Source organism: Phoxinus phoxinus (genome assembly GCF_949152265.1).
Source record: "Phoxinus phoxinus genome assembly, chromosome: 14".
NCBI classification, from domain to species: Eukaryota; Metazoa; Chordata; class Actinopteri; order Cypriniformes; family Leuciscidae; genus Phoxinus; species Phoxinus phoxinus.
The window spans coordinates 10,063,573-10,085,079 of NC_136889.1; the positions used below are offsets into that span (position 1 = coordinate 10,063,573).

Sequence of the window (21,507 nt, forward strand, 5' to 3'; positions counted from 1 at the left end):
TAAACTGATGACAGTTAAGCTCCATCCACAAAGAAAATGAGTTCAAGTCCCGGGTCATGTTTTTTTTTTTTTCATACTTTTGGGATTTTGACGACAGGTCCCGGGTCATCGTTTTTTTTTTTTTTTTTTTTTTTTTTTCATACTTTCCTATCATTGTTAAAAGGCAAAAGATATTCTTTAAACTGATGGCAGTTAAGCTACATCCACAAAAAAATAGAGTTCAAGTCCCGGGTCATGTTTTTTTTTTTTTCATACTTTTGGGATTTTGACGACAGGTCCCGGGTCATCGTTTTTTTTTTTTTTTCATACTTTCCTATCATTGTTAAAAGGCAAAAGATATTCTTTAAACTGATGACAGTTAAGCTCCATCCACAAAAAAATTGAGTTCAAGTCCCGGGTCATGTTTTTTTTTTTTTCATACTTTTGGGATTTTGACGACAGGTCCCGGGTCATCGTTTTTTTTTTTTTTTTTTTTTTTCATACTTTCCTATCATTGTTAAAAGGCAAAATATATTCTTTAAACTGATGGCAGTTAAGCTCCATCCACAAAAAAAATTAGTTCAAGTCCCGGGTCATGTTTTTTTTTGTTTTTTTGTTTTTTCATACTTTTGGGATTTTGACGACAGGTCCCGGGTCATTGTTTTTTTTTTTTTTTTTTTTTTTCATACTTTCCTATCATTGTTAAAAGGCAAAAGATATTCTTTAAACTGATGGCAGTTAAGCTCCATCCACAAAGAAATTGAGTTCAAGTCCCGGGTCATGTTTTTTTTTTTTCATACTTTTGGGATTTTGACGACAGGTCCCGGGTCATCGTTTTTTTTTTTTTTTCATACTTTCCTATCATTGTTAAAAGGCAAAAGATATTCTTTTAACTGATGGCAGTTAAGCTCCATCCACAAAGAAATTGAGTTCAAGTCCCGGGTCATGTTTTTTTTTTGTTTTTTTGTTTTTTCATACTTTCCTATCATTGTTAAAAGGCAAAAGATATTCTTTAAACTGATGACAGTTAAGCTCCATCCACAAAAAAAATGAGTTCAAGTCCCGGGTCATGTTTTTTTTTTTTTCATACTTTTGGGATTTTGACGACAGGTCCCGGGTCATCGTTTTTTTTTTTTTTTTTTTTTTTTTCATACTTTCCTATCATTGTTAAAAGGCAAAAGATATTCTTTAAACTGATGGCAGTTAAGCTCCATCCACAAAAAAATTGAGTTCAAGTCCCGGGTCATGTTTTTTTTTTTTTTTTATATACTTTTGGGATTTTGACGACAGGTCCCGGGTCATCGTTTTTTTTTTTTTTTTCATACTTTCCTATCATTGTTAAAAGGCAAAAGATATTCTTTAAACTGATGGCAGTTAAGCTCCATCCACAAAAAAATTGAGTTCAAGTCCCGGGTCATGTTTTTTTTTTTTTTTTTATACTTTTGGGATTTTGACGACAGGTCCCGGGTCATCGTTTTTTTTTTTTTTCATACTTTCCTATCATTGTTAAAAGGCAAAAGATATTCTTTAAACTGATGGCAGTTAAGCTCCATCCACAAAGAAATTGAGTTCAAGTCCCGGGTCATGTTTTTTTTTGTTTTTTTGTTTTTTCATACTTTTGGGATTTTGACGACAGGTCCCCCGGGTCATCGTTTTTTTTTTTTTTTTTTTTTTTTTTTTCATACTTTCCTATCATTGTTAAAAGGCAAAATATATTCTTTAAACTGATGGCAGTTAAGCTACATCCACAAAAAAATAGAGTTCAAGTCCCGGGTCATGTTTTTTTTTTTTTCATACTTTTGGGATTTTGACGACAGGTCCCGGGTCATCGTTTTTTTTTTTTTTTTCATACTTTCCTATCATTGTTAAAAGGCAAAAGATATTCTTTAAACTGATGACAGTTAAGCTCCATCCACAAAGAAATTGAGTTCAAGTCCCGGGTCATGTTTTTTTTTGTTTTTTTGTTTTTTTATACTTTTGGGATTTTGACGACAGGTCCCGGGTCATCGTTTTGTTTTTTTTTGTTTTTTTTTCATACTTTCCTATCATTGTTAAAAGGCAAAATATATTCTTTAAACTGATGGCAGTTAAGCTACATCCAAAAAAAAATAGAGTTCAAGTCCCGGGTCATGTTTTTTTTTTTTCATACTTTTGGGATTTTGACGACAGGTCCCGGGTCATCGTTTTTTTTTTTTTTTCATACTTTCCTATCATTGTTAAAAGGCAAAATATATTCTTTAAACTGATGGCAGTTAAGCTCCATCCACAAAATAAATGAGTTCAAGTCCCGGGTCATGTTTTTTTTTTTTTCATACTTTTGGGATTTTGACGACAGGTCCCGGGTCATCGTTTTTTTTTGTTTGTTTTTTTTCATACTTTCCTATCATTGTTAAAAGGCAAAAGATATTCTTTAAACTGATGACAGTTAAGCTCCATCCACAAAGAAATTGAGTTCAAGTCCCGGGTCATGTTTTTTTTTATTTTTTTGTTTTTTTATACTTTTGGGATTTTGACGACAGGTCCCGGGTCATCGTTTTTTTTTTTTTTTTTTTTTTTCATACTTTCCTATCATTGTTAAAAGGCAAAATATATTCTTTAAACTGATGGCAGTTAAGCTACATCCACAAAAAAATAGAGTTCAAGTCCCGGGTCATGTTTTTTTTTTTTTCATACTTTTGGGATTTTGACGACAGGTCCCGGGTCATCGTTTTTTTTTTTTTTTTTTTTTTCATACTTTCCTATCATGGTTAAAAGGCAAAATATATTCTTTAAACTGATGGCAGTTAAGCTCCATCCACAAAGAAATTGAGTTCAAGTCCCGGGTCATGTTTTTTTTTGTTTTTTTTGTTTTTTCATACTTTTGGGATTTTGACGACAGGTCCCGGGTCATCGGTTTTTTTTTTTTTTTCATACTTTCCTATCATTGTTAAAAGGCAAAATATATTCTTTTAACTGATGGCAGTTAAGCTACATCCACAAAAAAATTGAGTTCAAGTCCCGGGTCATGTTTTTTTTTTTTTTTTTTTTCATACTTTTGGGATTTTGACGACAGGTCCCGGGTCATCGTTTTTTTTTTTTTTTTTTTTTTTTTCATACTTTTCTATCATTGTTAAAAGGCAAAAGATATTCTTTAAACTGATGGCAGTTAAGCTCCATCCACAAAAAAATTGAGTTCAAGTCCCGGGTCATGTTTTTTTTTTTTTTCATACTTTTGGGATTTTGACGACAGGTCCCGGGTCATCGTTTTTTTTTTTTTTTCATACTTTCCTATCATTGTTAAAAGGCAAAATATATTCTTTTAACTGATGGCAGTTAAGCTACATCCACAAAAAAAAATGAGTTCAAGTCCCGGGTCATGTTTTTTTTTTTTTCATACTTTTGGGATTTTGACGACAGGTCCCCGGTCATCGTTTTTTTTTTTTTTTTTTTTTCATACTTTCCTATCATTGTTAAAAGGCTAAATATATTCTTTTAACTGATGGCAGTTAAGCTCCATCCACAAAGAAATTGAGTTCAAGTCCCGGGTCATGTTTTTTTTTGTTTTTTTTATTTTTTCATACTTTTGGGATTTTGACGACAGGTCCCGGGTCATCGTTTTTTTTATTTTTTTTTTATACTTTCCTATCATTGTTAAAAGGCAAAAGATATTCTTTAAACTGATGGCAGTTAAGCTCCATCCACAAAAAAATTGAGTTCAAGTCCCGGGTCATGTTTTTTTTTTTTTCATACTTTTGGGATTTTGACGACAGGTCCCGGGTCATGTTTTTTTTTTTTTTTTTCATACTTTCCTATATCATTGTTAAAAGGCAAAAGATATTCTTTAAACTGATGCCAGTTAAGCTACATCCACAAAAAAATTTAATCAGCCTTTTTTTAAGCCACTTCATCAAAACCTCTCATAATGAGGGTGGGGGAACGGATTCCGACAGCTGGTTTTTTGCCGTCGGATTCTGTTCCCCCCCTCTTATTTTTCTTAGCAGTGAGGTTCAAATACTCAACAAACTTTGGTTTTCTAGTTGTCCCCTATAGCCTAGTTGTCTAAGCACTGACATTTAACACTTTTGGGATTTTGACGACCAGAGTTCAAGTCCCGGGTCATTGTTTTTTTTTTTTTTTTTTTTTTTATACTTTTGGGATTTTGAGGACAGGTCCCGGGTCATTTTTTTTTTTTTTTTTTTTTTTTTCATACTTTCCTATCATGGTTAAAAGGCAAAATATATTCTTTAAACTGATGGCAGTTAAGCTCCATCCACAAAAAAAATTGAATGAGCCTTTTTTTAAGCCACTTCATCAAAACCTCTCATAATGAGGGTGGGGGAACGGATTCCGACTGCTGGTTTTTTGCCGTCGGATTCTGTTCCCCCCTCTCATTTTTCTTAGCAGTGAGGTTCAAATACTCAACAAACTTTTGTTTGCTAGTTGTCCCCTAGTGGTCTAAGCACTGACATTTAACACTTTTGGGATTTTGACGACCAGAGTTCAAGTCCCGGGTCATCGTTTTTTTTTTTTTTTTTTTTTTCATACTTTTAGGATTTTGACGACAGATCCCGGTTCATCGTTTTTTTTTTTTTTTTTTTTTTTTTTTCATACTTTCCTATCATGGTTAAAAGGCAAAAGATATTCTTTAAACTGATGGCAGTTAAGCTCCAACCACAAAAAAATTTAATCAGCCTTTTTTTAAGCCACTTCATAAAAACCTCTCATAATGAGGGTGAGGGAACGGATTCCGACAGCTGTTTTTTTGCCGTCGGATTCTGTTCCCCCCTCTCATTTTTCTTAGCAGTGAGGTTCAAATACTCAACAAACTTTTAATTTCTAGTTGTCCCCTATAGCCAAGTGGTTTATTCACTGACATTTAACACTTTTGGGATTTTGACGACCAGAGTTCAAGTCCCGGGTCATTGTTTTTTTGTTTGTTTGTTTTTTTTATACTTTTGGGATTTTGACGACAGGTCCCAGGGTCATCGTTTTTTTTTTTTTTTTTCATACTTTCCTATCATGGTTAAAAGGCAAAAGATATTATTTAAACTGATGCCAGTTAAGCTCCATCCACAAAAAAATTTAATCAGCCTTTTTTTAAGCCACTTCATCAAAACCTCTCATAATGAGGGTGGGGGAACGGATTCCGACAGCTGGTTTTTTGCCGTCGGATTCTGTTCCCCCCTGTAATTTTTCTTAGCAGTGAGGTTCAAATACTCAACAAACTTTTGTTTTCTAGTTGTACCCTATAGCCTAGTGGTCTAATCACTGACATTTAACACTTTTAGGATTTTGACGACCAGAGTTCAAGTCCCGGGTCATGGTTATTTTTTTTATTTTTTTTCATACTTTTGGGATTTTGACGACAGGTCCCGGGTCATCGTTTTTTTTTTTTTTTTTTTTTTTTTTCATACTTTCCTATCATGGTTAAAAGGCAAAAGATATTCTTTAAACTGATGGCAGTTAAGCTCCATCCACAAAAAAATTGAATCAGCCTTTTTTTAAGCCACTTCATCAAAACCTCTCATAATGAGGGTGGGGGAACGGATTCCGACAGCTGTTTTTTTGCCGTCGGATTCTGTTCCCCCCCTCTCATTTTTCTTAGCAGTGAGGTTAAAATACTCAAACTTTTGTTTGCTACAGTATAAGACTTCAGTGTGACTTTCTGTGAAGACAAAAATGGTAGATCCACTTGAAGTATATTTCTAAACTGTTTTGATATCATCATTTATATATCATTTTAAAATGTAATGATGCTAGTGAGCTTGCTAAGAGCTCTTGAAAGATGTCATCTCTCTAAAGGCACCGCATCAGCTTTTACTCTGCCATCTGCATTTGGCTTGAACAAATCCTCTGGTGTTCTCCAATTCTCCTGAACTTCCTGACCGAGGAGAAAACAGCCGTCCACCGCCCTTTGAGACAGAAAACTGCGGGAGAATGAGCTCCACTGCAATAACAAAACAGAAATTTTACATGACGTATCAGTATAAATATAATTCACAAAAATGTGATACGAGCAAGAGTCACAATAAATGTCTGTAACCTTCATTTGCAATAAAAGTGTCACAATATACATACAGATCAAAAGTTTGGCGTTAGTAAGATAAAAAAAAAATCATACTTTAAGTCCCCTTTTAAATAAACAGTAAAAAAAAAAAAAAAAAAACCTATTCAATCCTAAAAAAAATTTTTTTCCTAAAAAAGATTATGTGACTGAAGTAGGCTAATGATGCTGAGAATTCAGCTTTGCCATTTTAGGAGTAAATTACATTTTTAAAATGGATTCAAACAGAAAAATAGCCATTTTAAATTGTAATAAAATATGTAACAATAGCCTATTACGGAAGCTCACTGTATTTTTTATCAAATAAATGAGCATACGAGACTTCTTTCAAAAATCATGCAGACTCCAAACTTTTTAACTGTAGTGTAGATGCATTTTATTCAAAGTAAATGCATGTGTGAATGTACCTGGAATCGAAAATGTTGGAATACACAAAGTGCTTCACAACTTTTACTTGGTGGTTTGATATCTAAATGTAAACAAAAACGTCAAATTTTCAACGTTATCTACATTATAAAATTAAAAGGACACGCTCCAATGTATTACTGCCATTCAGTTACGTGTGCAGTGACAATACTGTGTAGTATTGTAGTACCGAGACAGAAGGGCTGGTCCACCGACGGTCACAGCAAGATCTCTTCAGACTTCAGTTGACTGCCACTGGATGGCAGCGATGTTCTGTTCGTTTCCTTCCACACTTGTTCAATTTGGCAAGAGATTAGAGTAGAGCTTTGGTAAATATCCATAAACAGCTTTTCTTTGTTCCAGTCTGAATGTTTATTTATTCAAATATGTAGAAGATTTTACTGCTCATCAAAGCGTGTGCCAATAAGGCTATATCAAAAATCTTTTGAAAGGTTTTGTAAGTCATGGATTTGTTTTAAAAGCTAGATAATGTACGTATTTTGGACTTGTGCTAAATCCTGATAAATGTACGTTTCAAAGAAGAAACAAATTGAAAGCAGGATGCATGTCAACTGATCCATGATTGTTCCAATGAGATGTTTATTATACAGCACTGTATACATTACTACATAACTAAGATTATGGGTAATGAAATGGTAAAGAACTTTACGGAGCTTTTCACAAATAATCCATGTTGTCATTTAATGCTTCTTGTATGAATATTTCCATTTGTTGAACACAGCTCATTGTGACACTCATTTAAGGAACAAACAAAAGAAAAGATAAAAAAAGAAACTTAACGAAAGAGCCACTAAAGTTTTGGGTTTACATTTATTTGCATAAATATTTATGTACACGTTAACTATATCATGACATCATTATGAAGGGCAAAAACAATCAATCACAGTATAACACACAAGCTGTGCACACATCTGCTGTATATTAAAAAAAGAAGATTGAAGGAAGGTGTTTTTTAGTTGCCGGCCGGCCCCATGGATTCCAAGCGATGCTGATTCAGTTTTTCTGCATAGAAACTAAATGACTCCTGCGAGACAAAAAACAAAAAGCATTTTTAGAGTCAAAACAAGCCAAAAATTTCCAACACAATTGTACTTTGAGTGAGTGTTGTGTTGCAGTCAGAATCCGTGGGCTCTGTGTGTAGTTGTGTGTTTCCTGCCCTCTAGGGCAAACTAATAACAACCACACGGTCCAAACAAATCCTACGCTCTCGTTTCATCTTACAAACCGTATTACTTCACAAATAACATATTTACTCGTTCCCCCTCCCGTAATTAAACAGCACAGGCTCTCTATTTTTGGAAGGTGAGTGCTTTTAGAAGATTACCATTTCTCCAACAATGTATATTCCCTTATTAATGGGGTAATTAAAGTCGATAAATAACAGCCGCTGTGTACGAGAAATGAGGCCAGATGTGAACGGCACCTCAAATCTCTCCTTATCGCCTCTCTCCGGAGACTCTTTGTACTGTGGTATTAGTGGCAGCCGCGGGACCGAAGGAGTTGAATGGAGCGGGATGGAGTGCTACCTGAGATTGCTTTGTGGGAACTTAAAAGGTGCACTGAGAGCGCGGAGGTGCGGTGAGGTTTGTAGATGGCAGGCTGTTGAAAAACACCGGAGCGCAGTTCTGACAGGGAGTAAATAATACACGAGCGTGTGAAGTGGACTGAGGCGGCTCTTGCGCTACTGTAAAAGTAGAAGTATTTCAGGTGTGACTTCAGACTGGACACTAATCAATTAGTGCTTGACCAAGTTCACAAATGGTTATTAAATAAAATAGCTCGACATCCAATCATGCAGAAAAATCACAACTGCCCACATAATGGGCGCACAGCATGTGTGGATCATGAAGCTCATGTTTTGAATTAGGCAATTTGTTGCATAAAACGGTTTAAGTAAACATCTACATTCTGCATTTATTTGACAAAAAACAGTAAAACTGAAATATTACAACCAAAAAAAAAAACCTATTTGAATAAATTTTGAAATATAATGTATTCCTGTAATAACAAAGTTGCATTTTCAGCATCATTACTCCAGTCTTCTGTCACATGATCTTTTTTTAGGACACTTTAGGACTAGTAAAAACCGTAGTGTTTGCAGAAGGAAATATACCACTATATTCAATGTGCAAGTAGGGCTGAACGTTATATTAAATATTCACTATATTTGTGATGATTTTGCTGGAGATATAAAAACTGGCGACATCATGAATATCGCAAAGATTTGAGTGTGCTTACAATTTGGCCATTAAGTCTTTATGAAAGTATCTAAAATTTATGAAAAGCAGCAAAAATATCATTTGGGTGGGAAAGTCAGACTCATTTCAGTGAGTCCGTTCAAACTGTCCATTGAAATGAGTCAATTCAAAATTCGAAAAGGACAATTTGCCTGTATAATCTGAGCCGATAGCCTCGTGGGCAGCACTCCTACATGTAGTGTGGTCGCACTGAGCTTAGGTACTCTTCCCGGTCCTAAACTTTGTGGCATGATGCATTATCTTGCTGGAAGTAGCCTTCAAAAGATGGATACACTGTGGTCATAAAGGGATGGACATGGTCCACAATAATACTCAGTTTGCCTGTGGTTTTTAAACAATGGTCAATTGGTACCAAGAGGCCCAAAGTGTGCCAAGAAAATATCCCCGACACCATTAGACCACCACCAGCCTGAACCGCTGATACAAGATGGATCCATGCGTTCATGTTGTTTATGCCAAATTCTGATACTACCATCTGAAAGCAGCAGAAATCCAGATTTATCAGACCAAGCAATGTTTTTACAATCTTCTATTGTCCAATTGGGTGAGCCCTTGCAAACTGTAGCCACAGTTTCCTGTTCTTCACTGACAGGAGTGGCGGCCGGTGTGTCTTCTGATGCTGTAGCCCATCTACTTCAAGGTTGAGAATTCAGAGATGATCTTCTGCAGACCTCGGTTGTAACAAGTGGTATTCAAGTTACTGTTGCCTTTCTATCAGCTGAACATGTCTGGCCATTCTCCTCTGACATCTGGCTTCAACAAGGCATTTTCGCCCACAGACCTGCCACTCACTGGATATTACATTTTTTTCAGGTCATTCTCTGTAAATATTAGAGATGGTTGTGTGTGAAAATCCCAGCCGATCATCAGTTTCTGAAACTCTCAGACTAGCCTGTCTGGCACAAACAACAATTCCGCATTCAATGTCACTTAAATCATCTTTCTTCCCCATTCTGATCCTCAGCTTGAACTTCAGCAGATTGTCTTGACCATGTCTACATGCCTAAATGCATTGAGTTTCTGCCATGTGATTGGCTGATTAGATATTTGCATTAACAAGCAGTTGTAGAACAAGTGTACCTAATAAAGTGGCCAGTAAGTGAATCGCTGCATCCGAAATCACATACAGTAACGTACTACATCCACCATGTTGTCATTGTCATGTGAACTACGGCATCAGTTGCGTCGCTTTACTTTCATTCACAAATCCTCTCCTCTGGCCTCGTGGGATAGTAAAGAGGTCCATCGAATGCAAACTTCAGAATCTCAGAAGTAGTAGGTAATCCAGGTACTTTTTGTCTAATGTTTTATAAATGCTGTGAATTTGTACATACTACTTGGCTCACATACTGTTTTTCGTATAATATAGTATAAAAGGCGGCACATTCGGACAAAGCGTATTAATCTTGTGGTCATTTACTGGAAAAAAATATTACGTTTGCAATTATTTAAGCAATTTTTAACTACATTTTTTTTTTAAACATTTCAATCGACTTTGCAAACATGCCGGTTTGGTTTAAATGATTCCTCTTATTTAGCAATAAACTTGCCCTAAAATGACATGTTCAAAATGTATGAAGTGTTAAAAAATTGTGGGTGATTACCGGAGGCTCTTGGAAGGGAAGAGTTTCTCCAGCTTCCGTGTATAGTAGCGCCAGTCTTTTGAGAGTCAAGTCCTCAGCCTTCACCCCCTCAGCCTGCATGCGTTCATACAGAGCCTTCGCTGAACTGAGGTCCTTATCCAAACCTGTTGAGAGTGAGGCAGAACAACAGCGGTGTTAAACAACCAATATTTCATTCTGCACATATCAGGCCTCATGAAATAGTGATGCCGCAGAGGTCTCTAAGTACTGAAACGTGTCAGAGTTCTCACGGTAGGCTGGCTAAAGTAGCCCCTCATTAGGGAACATGTGTTTGTATTAGCAAACGTGCCTCCTGTGAGTCAGTCAATGCGTTTCGCTTGTTGCATTTTTAATTGGCAGACTATTAACGGACTTGCTTTGCTGTGTGCCAAAACAGTGGCTCAAACAGACCAGTGAGATGAGAACAGACTTAATGCCATTGTCCACCAGATGAACCATGTAGCTTTTAACAGTGATCATGTTCAAATAAAACACTATGCAATGACAGAGGGCAGAACAACATGTGCAGTTCTAGATGAGTACAGAGTAACACAATAGCACTAATTGTTTAATGTGCTCACATTTACTTTTGTTCATTTACACAGGCAAAATTCAGTCATCTTACCCAAACAGATTTCGCAATGGGTTAAATTGGTTACACGGATTTGCTGCGTTGACTTACAAAAAGCTGCCTGGTTTGAAAGTGACCACTGTGTGAGCTGTGCTTCATACATTAACATGCACTATTAGCAACGGACCTTTTTGCCTGTGAAATTTCACAGCATTTTTAGATGACATCTATACAAGACTGAAAAAAAAAGAAAAAAAAAAAAAAAAATTTTTTATATATATATATATAAAATATATGCATGATAAATACATGTATATATGAACACATGGGTCAGCAAGATTTTATGTTTTTGAAAAGTTTTTTTTTATTCTCAACAAGGCTGCATTTAATTTATCAAAAATACAGTAAAACTAGAAATATTGTGAAATATTACTGCAATTTAAAATAACTTTTCTATTTGAATACATTTTAAAATGTAATTTATTTCTGTTTTGACAGCTGAATTTGTCATCATTCCTCCAGTCTTCAGTGTCACATGATCCTTCAGAAATTATTCCAACATGCTGATTTGGTGCTCAAGAAACATTTCTTATCAACTGAAAACAGTTGAGCCAATTAATATTTTACGCTTTTTTTCAGGACTCTACTGAATAGAAAGTTCAAACGAACATTTATTGGAAATATGATGTAACATTATAAATGTCTTTACTGTCACTTTTGATCAATTTAAAGTCTTCTTGTTTAATAAAAGTATTAAGTTCTTTAAAAATACATCTTACTGACCCCAAAGTTGACCGTTAGTGCATATCACCATGGAAATTAGGTTTGATACAAAGAGTGGTCTTACTGTAGCATTTCATCAGGTGTGAATAGATATTCTCCTTCTCTGTGAAGTCAGGAATCAGCTCTGACAGTCTCTTGATTTTAGCAGCCTATACAGGGAGGAAAATAGTCTTTATTCACAAACTGTGTGACCATATTGTGCCCGATTTTATGGAATAACTTCATGCTCTAAATTGACTTGAAATGGATGCACTAAGGCTAGAACAAACTGGGCTTGTTTACCTGTCCCGGCTTCTGAGCCGCTCGTAACATGTATGTGAACATTACGCCCTTCTGTTCGTTGACAGCCGCACAGCGCTAAAGCAATCAAAGAAGCACAAGAGACCTTAAAACTCTCAACAAACATTTACCGCATATCATAACGTGTGTGTTTTCATGCTAGCACAGTATCTGCCCTTGAGCAAAACATAACCCTTGTTACTTGTATTTCCTGTATCCACACAGCAGGCAGTTAAAAGGTGGTGTATGGAGGTGTGTGTAACAGCATGATGGGAGCATGTGTTTTTGAATGTATCCATCTTCCATTACATCCTTTAGCACTCAGTGCAGCGCTCTATAGTTAAGGGTTAATTATACAGCTAATAAGGGAGTCAGGCAAATAACCACTTATTTCTTTATGAAAATTAAAATGTACAGTGTCTGCCCAATTTAAAGTACAATTATCTACACTTAGCCGTATAAAGGCTTTGAATTGCATCGGCGTGCTCCTGAGCTTTCAAGCGCCGGTGTGCAATTTTCACACTCTTTAATCAGGACAATATAACACAAGTTAAATGAAGGCACAGTGAATTCCGGAAGGGTAAACTGCTGTACAGAAACTGTAGGTCTTGAGAAGACTCAACCACCTCAAGTAGCTTTGTTAGCAGGTACGAAGAAATCAGGCCTTTTATGGATACCGTGGTACCTTTAAAGCAAACATGTACTAAACATTTTATTTAGCAATTCATGTTACATGCATGTGTGGCATAATGCCAATTTTTTTAATTATGTTACAGGCATTTACAATCTCTTAAAAGCACTAATGTATTTCATGCATTATTTGAACTGAAAAGTTTTCAAAAAATGAAATTGTTTTGGTTACTAAACGAGGACTTTTTAAACACGTTAAATTATAAAATTATAAAATGGTGCGGACATTTATTTTCAATACAGAAATTAGAATTATTTACCATTCCAATATTACATTTTTCAGGACTATGGTCTATGTAACCAAAGCTTTCAAGTTACAAAAAGTTACGACACTGTAAGAGTAATGGATATTTAAATTTGGTCAACAGAAGTTTAACAGTATTTGCTTGAAGCGCGAGAACAAACCTCAGAGTTCTCTCACGTTAAGCCAAGCTCGCACGTTTGAGCATCCATTCACCATTTCTGATGAGCTAAATGTACTGTATTGTGCATGGATCAATCTTTTTATGTTTAATCTGTTCATCATATAAGACTTGGATTAAAGCTCTTGATTTATATGGATTACATTTATGAACCTTTAAAATATGAAAGTTTTTTTTGGAGGGTTTTTCAACAGAGGGGCAGAAATCTCTCATATTTCATTTAAAAAAAAATATCGGTAGCACTTTACAGTCCTGTTCCCCATGTACTTAGTTATTACAATAACTGAATAACTACCCCTACCCCTGAACCTACCCCTAAACCTAATCGTAGTTACCTTATATTAACCAGTACTTTCTTAGGAAAGTACAGCTTAGCCCCTTTTACTTCTATTGCAGGTGCTCCACAAACTCTAATACAGTACAGATTCATTTGTATTGAACCCGGAAAATGTCTGAGATGCTTTGAAAAAGTCTCATCCTGTCCTGTGTGTGTGTTGGTATGCGTCTTTTGAAACTGCTGGACTGCCCTGCGCTTTCTCGGAGTTCAGCGGCAATGAGGTCACATTATTAGCCAATCGTGAAGGCTGTGGGCTTCTCTTGCATCTGCTGAATTAAAAGCAGAGGGGCCTGGGAGGCTTTTAACAGGCTGCTATATTAAAATGAACACAGACTAAGGTGGGCAGAGTCCATTTACGACAATCAGAGCAATTAAAACTACAGCCCAGCAGCTTCACTCCTGAGAGTTACTCTCTGATGCCATTCACGACACCTACAACTCGACGAACAAGATCAAACCAAACATGCTGATCTAAGACTTTCTGTAAAAATAATCATCTTTTGATATTTAGCATTCCATCTCAGGGACGCTGTGAAGCAACGCTTCCTGTTATTTCGACATCTCAAAGGATATTACTCACTCCTGGGTTTAGTGGTGCCTTAATGCAGCCATTTTGTTCCTTGACTCGCTAAAGTGCTTTTTGAAAAAGGGAGAGGAAAAATCTTGTACAAGACCATCTAAGCAAGTAAAAACGACAGAATGATTAAAATATGAGACAGCAAGAGGTCAAAAAGAGCAGCGTTCACTTGAGTTGGAATTGTGGTTAGCAGCAGGGTCAGCTAGTTGCAATACCACCTCGAATTAGATTCAGCAATTTAGCAAGGTCACAGAGTCCTCATGCATATCTTGGTTTGTTAAGAGACGGTACCTGCAGGAGAAACTTGGCCTCTTCTGTCCTGCCCATGTCCAAGTAAGCCAGGAAGAGGTCTGTAGCGGCTCTGTAGGAGGCAAAGTGATTGCAGAGCCTTTCTGCCATGGCACTCACTGGACATAGAGAGAGATGTCAATCAATCACATGCCTACACAGTGATTACTATGTTACAACACATCATTGGGTGCTCTAATGTATCTCCAAACCAGAAACTCACAAACAAGAGCTAGAAGTCAGTTTAGAAGTACTCAAATAATTCACTGTGTATCAGTGGTTCTCAACCTTTTTCTCTTCAAGAAACCCATTTGGAGACTCCATACCACCATGTAAGCTATATATATATATATATATATATATGTGTGTGTGTGTGTATGTGTGTATATATAAACATATATATATGCCCTTGTAACCACCCCTTGACTCACATTCTACAATCCAATTAATTCCTGATTGACCAAATATGGTTCAGCTCCTTTTTTTCCTCATTCAAGCAATTTCAGTCTGATACGTCACAATAGGAGAGAAAACTTGCATGCAATTTCCATTTCATGTCGACTTTAAGTGTAAAAAAAAGTAATAAATATTTAATTTTTTTGTTTTTGAGAAGTTTCAAGAACTGTATGTTCTACAATAAAACTCTTGTTGATGGGACAGACTAAAATACGGATGAAATATTTTGTTGAGGTGCCCTGGTTGAGAACCACAGATATAGATGAAGAGGTGGTGTGCGGGTCTCACATCTATCTAGTGCAGCATCATTGTTGGCTTCTAGAACTTTGCGGAAGACAAAGGAAATACTGGCGTTCTGATTCTCTGTGTTCTGGGTGTAAACGGACTCCAACAGCTCCACTGCACTGTCAATGTCCCCACTGCAGAGGGAGAAAGGAGAGGTCATACTCAGTGTTAGTGATTTAAACAAACCCCTTTATAGCCAAAGTTTCTTAGGGATTTTATCCATTAATCTCCTCAGGTGTGAAATACAGCATTATGCATGATGACTTACGCCTCCATGAATATGGGCTTTGTAAACAAAGTGTCTTACAAAATTTTTAATCAATATATTGTTATTTGTGAATAAGTAGGTAGGATGATTTTCACATCATTTTGAAGCAAAAACTCTACAAGAGCCAGTTCTCAAAAGTCTTGTGGACACTATTTTTTAATGATTTTTGTGACCTTATTTCGACGTATTTTTTTCTCTCAAACACACATAAATGTTATTATCTCCAACATGTACATAGATGTAGCTCACATATAATTTTAGCCCAGTTTGTGCTGAATACAGTGTAACGAGACTTTAATATGTTTATATTAGGGGTGTAACGATACACGTATTGGTATTTAACCGTTCAGTACAAGGCTTTCGGTTCGGTACGCATTACAAATCGAACGATTCCGTTGGACCATTTTTCCTGCCTAAATACTTATTCTTCCAGCCACTTTCGTTGGAATTTGCACTTTCCCATTTCTTTGTGACCTTACGAGATTTACTTTAAAATTTACTGGAGTTTTACTCCTCCACGTCCCAGCCCCAAACGCAAGTTTTGCATCGGCCGGAGACAATTGCCAAACTGGATCTGCGCGTTTATCACTCCAAAGTACATATTTTATGATAGCAAATCAAAGTTATTAATTATGACGGCTATCTACTTAAAATAAGTTGGTAATATTTCTTCGTCAAACCGATCTAAAAAAAGTGAATGCGTGAAGAAATAAAATGTAATGCTTTTCAACGCCATTTAAGGCCTTAATTTTCACAAAATTCACTTTTAATGCTTTTCAATGCCAAGCAGAAACTCTGTTTAAATATATATAACGGGTCCTAACATCAAGTACTTAATTCATACTAAACTAGTTTTAGGTTGAATGAACAAGATAGCTTGTAAAACATACTTTTACAGTTCAAACTAAAAGGCAAGTGGAAAAAAGCAAGTCATGTGAAAATTTCCATTCCATTTCTGCTTCCCCTCCATCCCCCAACTTTCATTTACAGAACACTAAGTGCATAAAACTTTCATTGGCCACATTAATATTCCGGGCCCAGCCATCGATTGTCATCCTTCGCCATTCCTAAAGTCCTGAGACAGTGTAGGACAGCGGAAGAGCAAAGCGTTCCTCACGGCTCACGGCTCCCCGTTCACACAGCTTTATACTGTCGGGGTGAACTCTGACCCCCGGGGGGACATAAGCAACAGTGACACGTGTGCTGTGTGCAGCTGAGCCAAGCTGACTGGTTAAGAGGCGAGATGGGGGCTCCGGAAACCAGGCACCACATTAATATGGTCCATTGTGAATTATTCAGACTATATAGTCATAGCCATCACAGCAGATTTGAGCCTTTAATAATAATGGGGGAAGAGGGGTGAAGGGGATGGAGGAAAGGTAAGATGAAAGAACAGGAAGATGAAATTGAGGTGGGAGAAAAGGCCACATGAGCAGACGGTCCTTTGTTAGACAACAAACCTTTGATGACACCAATTTAGTCAAGGTCAAACCACTAAAAGGTCACATTTCAAGGTATTTACAGAAACAAGGGTGCTTCATTGTTCTTTTCGTGAATTTGTTTTCACAAAAATAACCAAGAAAAGATTGTGCGGGTAGAATCTAATCTCACCTGCCAGACAGTCTGCTAGTGCTCCCTTTGTTAGAAACATTGAGCATGTAGTTCAGAGTTTCTGAGATAATACAATACAATCAAGTCTTTGTCGCAGTCTTAACCTCGAAGTCATCTGCGTTCTTCCAGCAGCCAGGTATGTGGTGGCAATTTTTGCTGCATTTAGTTTCACTGTGCATCCAGTTTAAAAACATCTGAACGGCTGCTCATCTCAAGTATTGTAAGCCTTGCTCTAGTAGCCAAGCCAACGAATAAGGAGATCTTTGAGTCTTGTAGCTGTATAATACATTTTGGTGCATGGCATCGCTGCTGTGATGACGGTGTTGTAGGTGGTTGCTTCCACAAGTGTCTACTGAAATTCAGGTCATTAGATATAGGTCATGTCCCAATTTACAGGGTTTCCACACCTTTTGACCAACGAATTGCCATGATTTTTCAATTGACTCAAGTTGTTCATAATTACTGGATGAGGATAAAAATAAATAAAAAATAAAGTACCTTGAAAATTGCCCATGTCTTTTAAAGATTTTGTTCAATTGCATGTGTTTTCTGTAAAAATATGCCTGAATTTAAAAACTCCATATTTTTCTATGACAGTGAAATAACTCTGCATGTACGCAACTGTTCAAAAGTTTGGGGTCAGAAATTAATTTTAAAAAATACTTACATTTCAAATTAATGCTGTTCTTTGAACTTTACATTCATCAAAGAATTCTAAATCTAAAATACATCACGGATTCATATTAAGAAGCTGTTTTCAACACTGATAAGAAATGTATTGGCTTGGTGAACATAAGAGACTTCTTTCTAAAACAGAAAAAAATCTTACAGAACCCACACTTTTGAACAGTAGAGTAAGTCTAATGATATTTCGAAAGTTTTATTCACGTTCAAGTATAATTTGAAAAGCAGATTGCTTTAAATATTAGTAATATCTATCATCAAGCTGCACCATGTGAGGTACTCCATCCATGTCCAGATAACAAAAGGACAAGTCATGTGTCTACTTGAGGTAACTTCTAAACACCTCTATGAGCAATAATAGTAATGCTTGCCTTGGCAAAAAAAAAATCCTTACTTTTTAATATGAGCGAGGGCAGTATTGTTGACAAACATTATGTTGGACAGCTTGACAGAGCCTAAAGTCTTCACCAAGGCCTCCACTTCCTGGATGTCCTGTGCGTTTCCCTCATTAGCAAGACCCTGAACCAGTCGAGAGATGGTAAACTGACTGGGCACCTGGTCAGCCTGTAACATGCCCTTAAAAATCTTCAAGGCATCTGTGAGCAGGGACAGATCATGTGGTTTAATAAAACAAATCCATGGAAGAAACCTAGATAATTCAAAGTATCACTAACTGCTGAACTGAAAGAACAGATCAACATGTGTACTCACCATTCGCCTGGCCTCTCTTCACTTGAGAGATGATGAATAGGTTGTTGGCATTGTCACTTAAACAGAACCTAGGTAAATGACCAGAAGCACTGAGAAGACAAAAGAAAGATGGGGACTGGTTGAACAGCTGAAGTTTGTGAAATAGCAGTGTTTTGTAGGATCAACTGTATTTATGAATAATACATGATGTTGTTGCTGAGAGATTTCTTTACTAGTGAGCATACAATTGTGAGCATGCATGTGTCTGAGACTGAACAAATCCAACAAATCTGGATCCACTCTCCCCGTTCATTTTCCCCTCCTCCGTCACTTAAACCTCAATCAAAGTCTTCTTTTTTTTATTACCCTCACTGGCCAGATTAATCCAGCCGTCCAATTGAGCATCAGCCGCCGCTCCTTATCTCCACGGCGACCGGCCAACAGCCGCTCGCACAGCAGATTGGCCCAGCGACCAGTCAGAGTTACTCTTATCAATCCTAAGAAAATCCTTGTGTCCTTCTCCTTACTCTCCTCTAGTCCTCTTAAGTGCTGGACAATCCCATCCCTCGCTTCTCTCCTCCATTCCCAATCCCCTTAATCTGTCCTTAAAGCACCCCGCTGGCCAAGACCAATGTCCTGCCAAACATCTGCTTGAAGTCAACCACACACATATGCACTCCTTCAAAGCAATAAACAACACACTACATATGATTTCTGAAGGATCATGTGACACTGAAGACTGGAGTAATGAAGAAAATTCAGCTTTGAATTTCTCATTTTAAAATACGTCATATTTCAAAAACATTCCAAATATGTTACTTATGAGCTCCCTGCCTTAGAAAACAGCTCGTCTATGTAGACAGTAGACAGCAATGAAGCTTACTATGTTTTGAAACAGAGCATGCCTGCTATAGTCTGATTTACTGACTGAATGTTTACAGATGGTACTCAACCAGAATGAGACTTTTACCGCCGCCGTTCCCGCGGCGGTAAAATTGCGGGGGTGTATTTGCTGGCTTTGACCGCTAAGAGGCGCTACAATCGCAGACTTTGAAAAGTGTCAGTTTATTCTCTCTATTGCGTAATCTGCCGTCGCGCCGCGGCTCATTGAGAGTGATTGAAATGTGGTAAAACAGATCAATTCAAGTTAAACATGTAGTTAAATGAATTCATATAATCACAAGACTGAAATTAAATGTAGGCCTAATACATTTAATAAATAATGAAAACATTTCAACACAAAACATTGCAATAGAAAAATATTAGGCTACATCAATGAGGCTTTGCAAGAGCAACGTCTCATCAGCGGACCGATGATAGCGCAGTGGATAACGCAACAGCACGAGCTTCACGGAGCTTCGAGCGATGCGAGATCGAATCTCACTAGCTTTGGCTGACAGCGTTAAATGTATTACCATTCTTGATGCTTAGATGGGTAACTGTTCATTGAAGTCAAGCGTTTTGTTTAATTATCAATGGCACATTACAACATACATTTGCTACTTTCTAGTAGAGCCGCTGCACAGACGACAAAACTGATGAAGGAAGATTATCAGCCGATCGCGTCAGAAAATGAAAATGGAAGCTATCTTTAATCTGCTAAATTATTGTTTTGTGAATCATCCACGAAATTGAGATGACTGACAATTGATACCCGTCATAGCAAAGGAAGAAATTTTTAAAAACAGATCCTGGACATTTCAAGGTTTAAATAAAGTGTCGGGGGCAGTTTATTTATTTAAAACAGGGTTGCATCGAGTTAGAGTTTATTAAGTAAGAAACAGAATCTTATTCTTGCAACATTTTAAATCTGTATTGCCAAAGAAATTGCAGCTAAATAAACAATTAAAACAGTAGGCTATAGTCTACAAAACGAAAATAGTTCAAAGCAACATAAATTAAGATTTTCTTTGCTTCTCTCTCGCGCTGGATCTCTTTTATTTTAGTTTATTTAGTCTCCCTGCACTGCGCGCGCCGGGTCTCTCTCGAAATTAAACAAGATTTCAGGGTAAAACCCCATTATACAGCTGATAATACTGATGTCGCTGTGTGTCATCCAGACAAATCACGAAAAAAAAACTGTAACATGATTGAGTCTTGCTTCAAACAGAATGCCTGGTTGAATTCACCGTACAATAAAACGAAGTGGATCGAGAATAAAGCGCTCTGTATCTGCTGCTCACTTGCATTCGTTTAGTTGGCAAGAACGCGTTTCGTCGATAGTTCATGTTTAGATAATGCCAGATTGTTGACAAACACACATTACTCAAACGTGTTAAAATTCTACAAAACCAGTTGAAACAAATGGATTGAACACTTCAACTGAAAGTGTGTGAAACCTCTTTAAATACAATAGCCTACATAAAACTACAATATTTATAATTTAAGGGCCTACATTTGGACACATCGAGAGATTTATCTTTAAAAGTATTTTGCCTTTGCCTGGTCATCAGGCTCACTCTGCATATGAAAGACAGAACATTTAACACCTCCTGAACCCCCAACCCCCCACAGGCGATCTGAGCTCGAGACCGACTCAAAACAAAGAGAAGTCGCAATTCACACTTAATTCTAGACATAGCATTAGGCTAGTAAAGTGTTGATAATGAAATAATTTAATTATTTAGGCTACATGTAGGCTAATAGGCTAATATTTCTGTCATAAAAGTTTATTAATAAACATTTAATTATTTCAATAATTGAAGAAATAAAACGCTACCTCGGTTTGGGCAGCTTTTTCCAAGCAAGCCTAAATACAAACGCATGTTCATTTGTTCAAACGCATGTTCATTTGTTGTCATGAATACAATGTTCAACTCAATGTTAAATTCCACGGGGATCTTTGGATCCTTACAACCAGGGTGCGCGATTTGTGAATTAGCTATTATTATTATTTTTTATATAAATCTCGAACCACAGTGCTTTGTGCTGCTGCTAAACTAAATAACATTTATATAATATTTATGAACTTAAATGAAACAATATCGCAACATTTCGACAAATAAATTATCTGATCTATTTTTACAATTTAATTCAGGGTGATTTAGCCTAGACTACATTTAATTATAGCGAGATTTTCACCCTTGTCCGTTCATCATTGGGAAGCGCTCACAGCTTTTGAGTAGATCTGCACCTCTCGGTTTCATACGGATTACCTAATCAGATAACATTTATTAAATATTTAGACATTTAAAAGCTTTAGACATAGCCGATTTCTTATCGTGACTGAGCGGAGGAA

General features: G+C 36.7%; 2 protein-coding genes across 2 annotated transcripts in view; one reads left to right on the forward strand and one right to left on the reverse strand.

Annotated features, from left to right (window-relative positions):
* The window catches only part of abcg8 (ATP-binding cassette, sub-family G (WHITE), member 8), a 71,810-nt gene extending 65,896 nt beyond the window's left edge, over nt 1–5,914 (forward strand). The window contains exon 15 of the mRNA XM_079634553.1: nt 5,602–5,914. The gene's annotated coding sequence lies outside the window, so the exon portion shown is untranslated. The remainder of the gene's footprint in view (nt 1–5,601) is intronic.
* Nucleotides 5,915–6,979: 1,065 nt separating this feature from the next.
* Nucleotides 6,980–21,507, reverse strand: part of lrpprc (leucine-rich pentatricopeptide repeat containing) — a 56,407-nt gene continuing 41,879 nt past the window's right edge. The window contains exons 31-38 of the mRNA XM_079634283.1: nt 18,291–18,379; nt 17,974–18,175; nt 15,020–15,150; nt 14,279–14,394; nt 11,965–12,039; nt 11,747–11,831; nt 10,311–10,453; nt 6,980–7,472 (exon numbers count right to left, since the gene is read on the reverse strand). Of these exons, the coding sequence (XP_079490409.1) occupies nt 7,401–7,472; nt 10,311–10,453; nt 11,747–11,831; nt 11,965–12,039; nt 14,279–14,394; nt 15,020–15,150; nt 17,974–18,175; nt 18,291–18,379 (913 nt within the window). The 3' untranslated portion in view covers nt 6,980–7,400. The remainder of the gene's footprint in view (nt 7,473–10,310; nt 10,454–11,746; nt 11,832–11,964; nt 12,040–14,278; nt 14,395–15,019; nt 15,151–17,973; nt 18,176–18,290; nt 18,380–21,507) is intronic.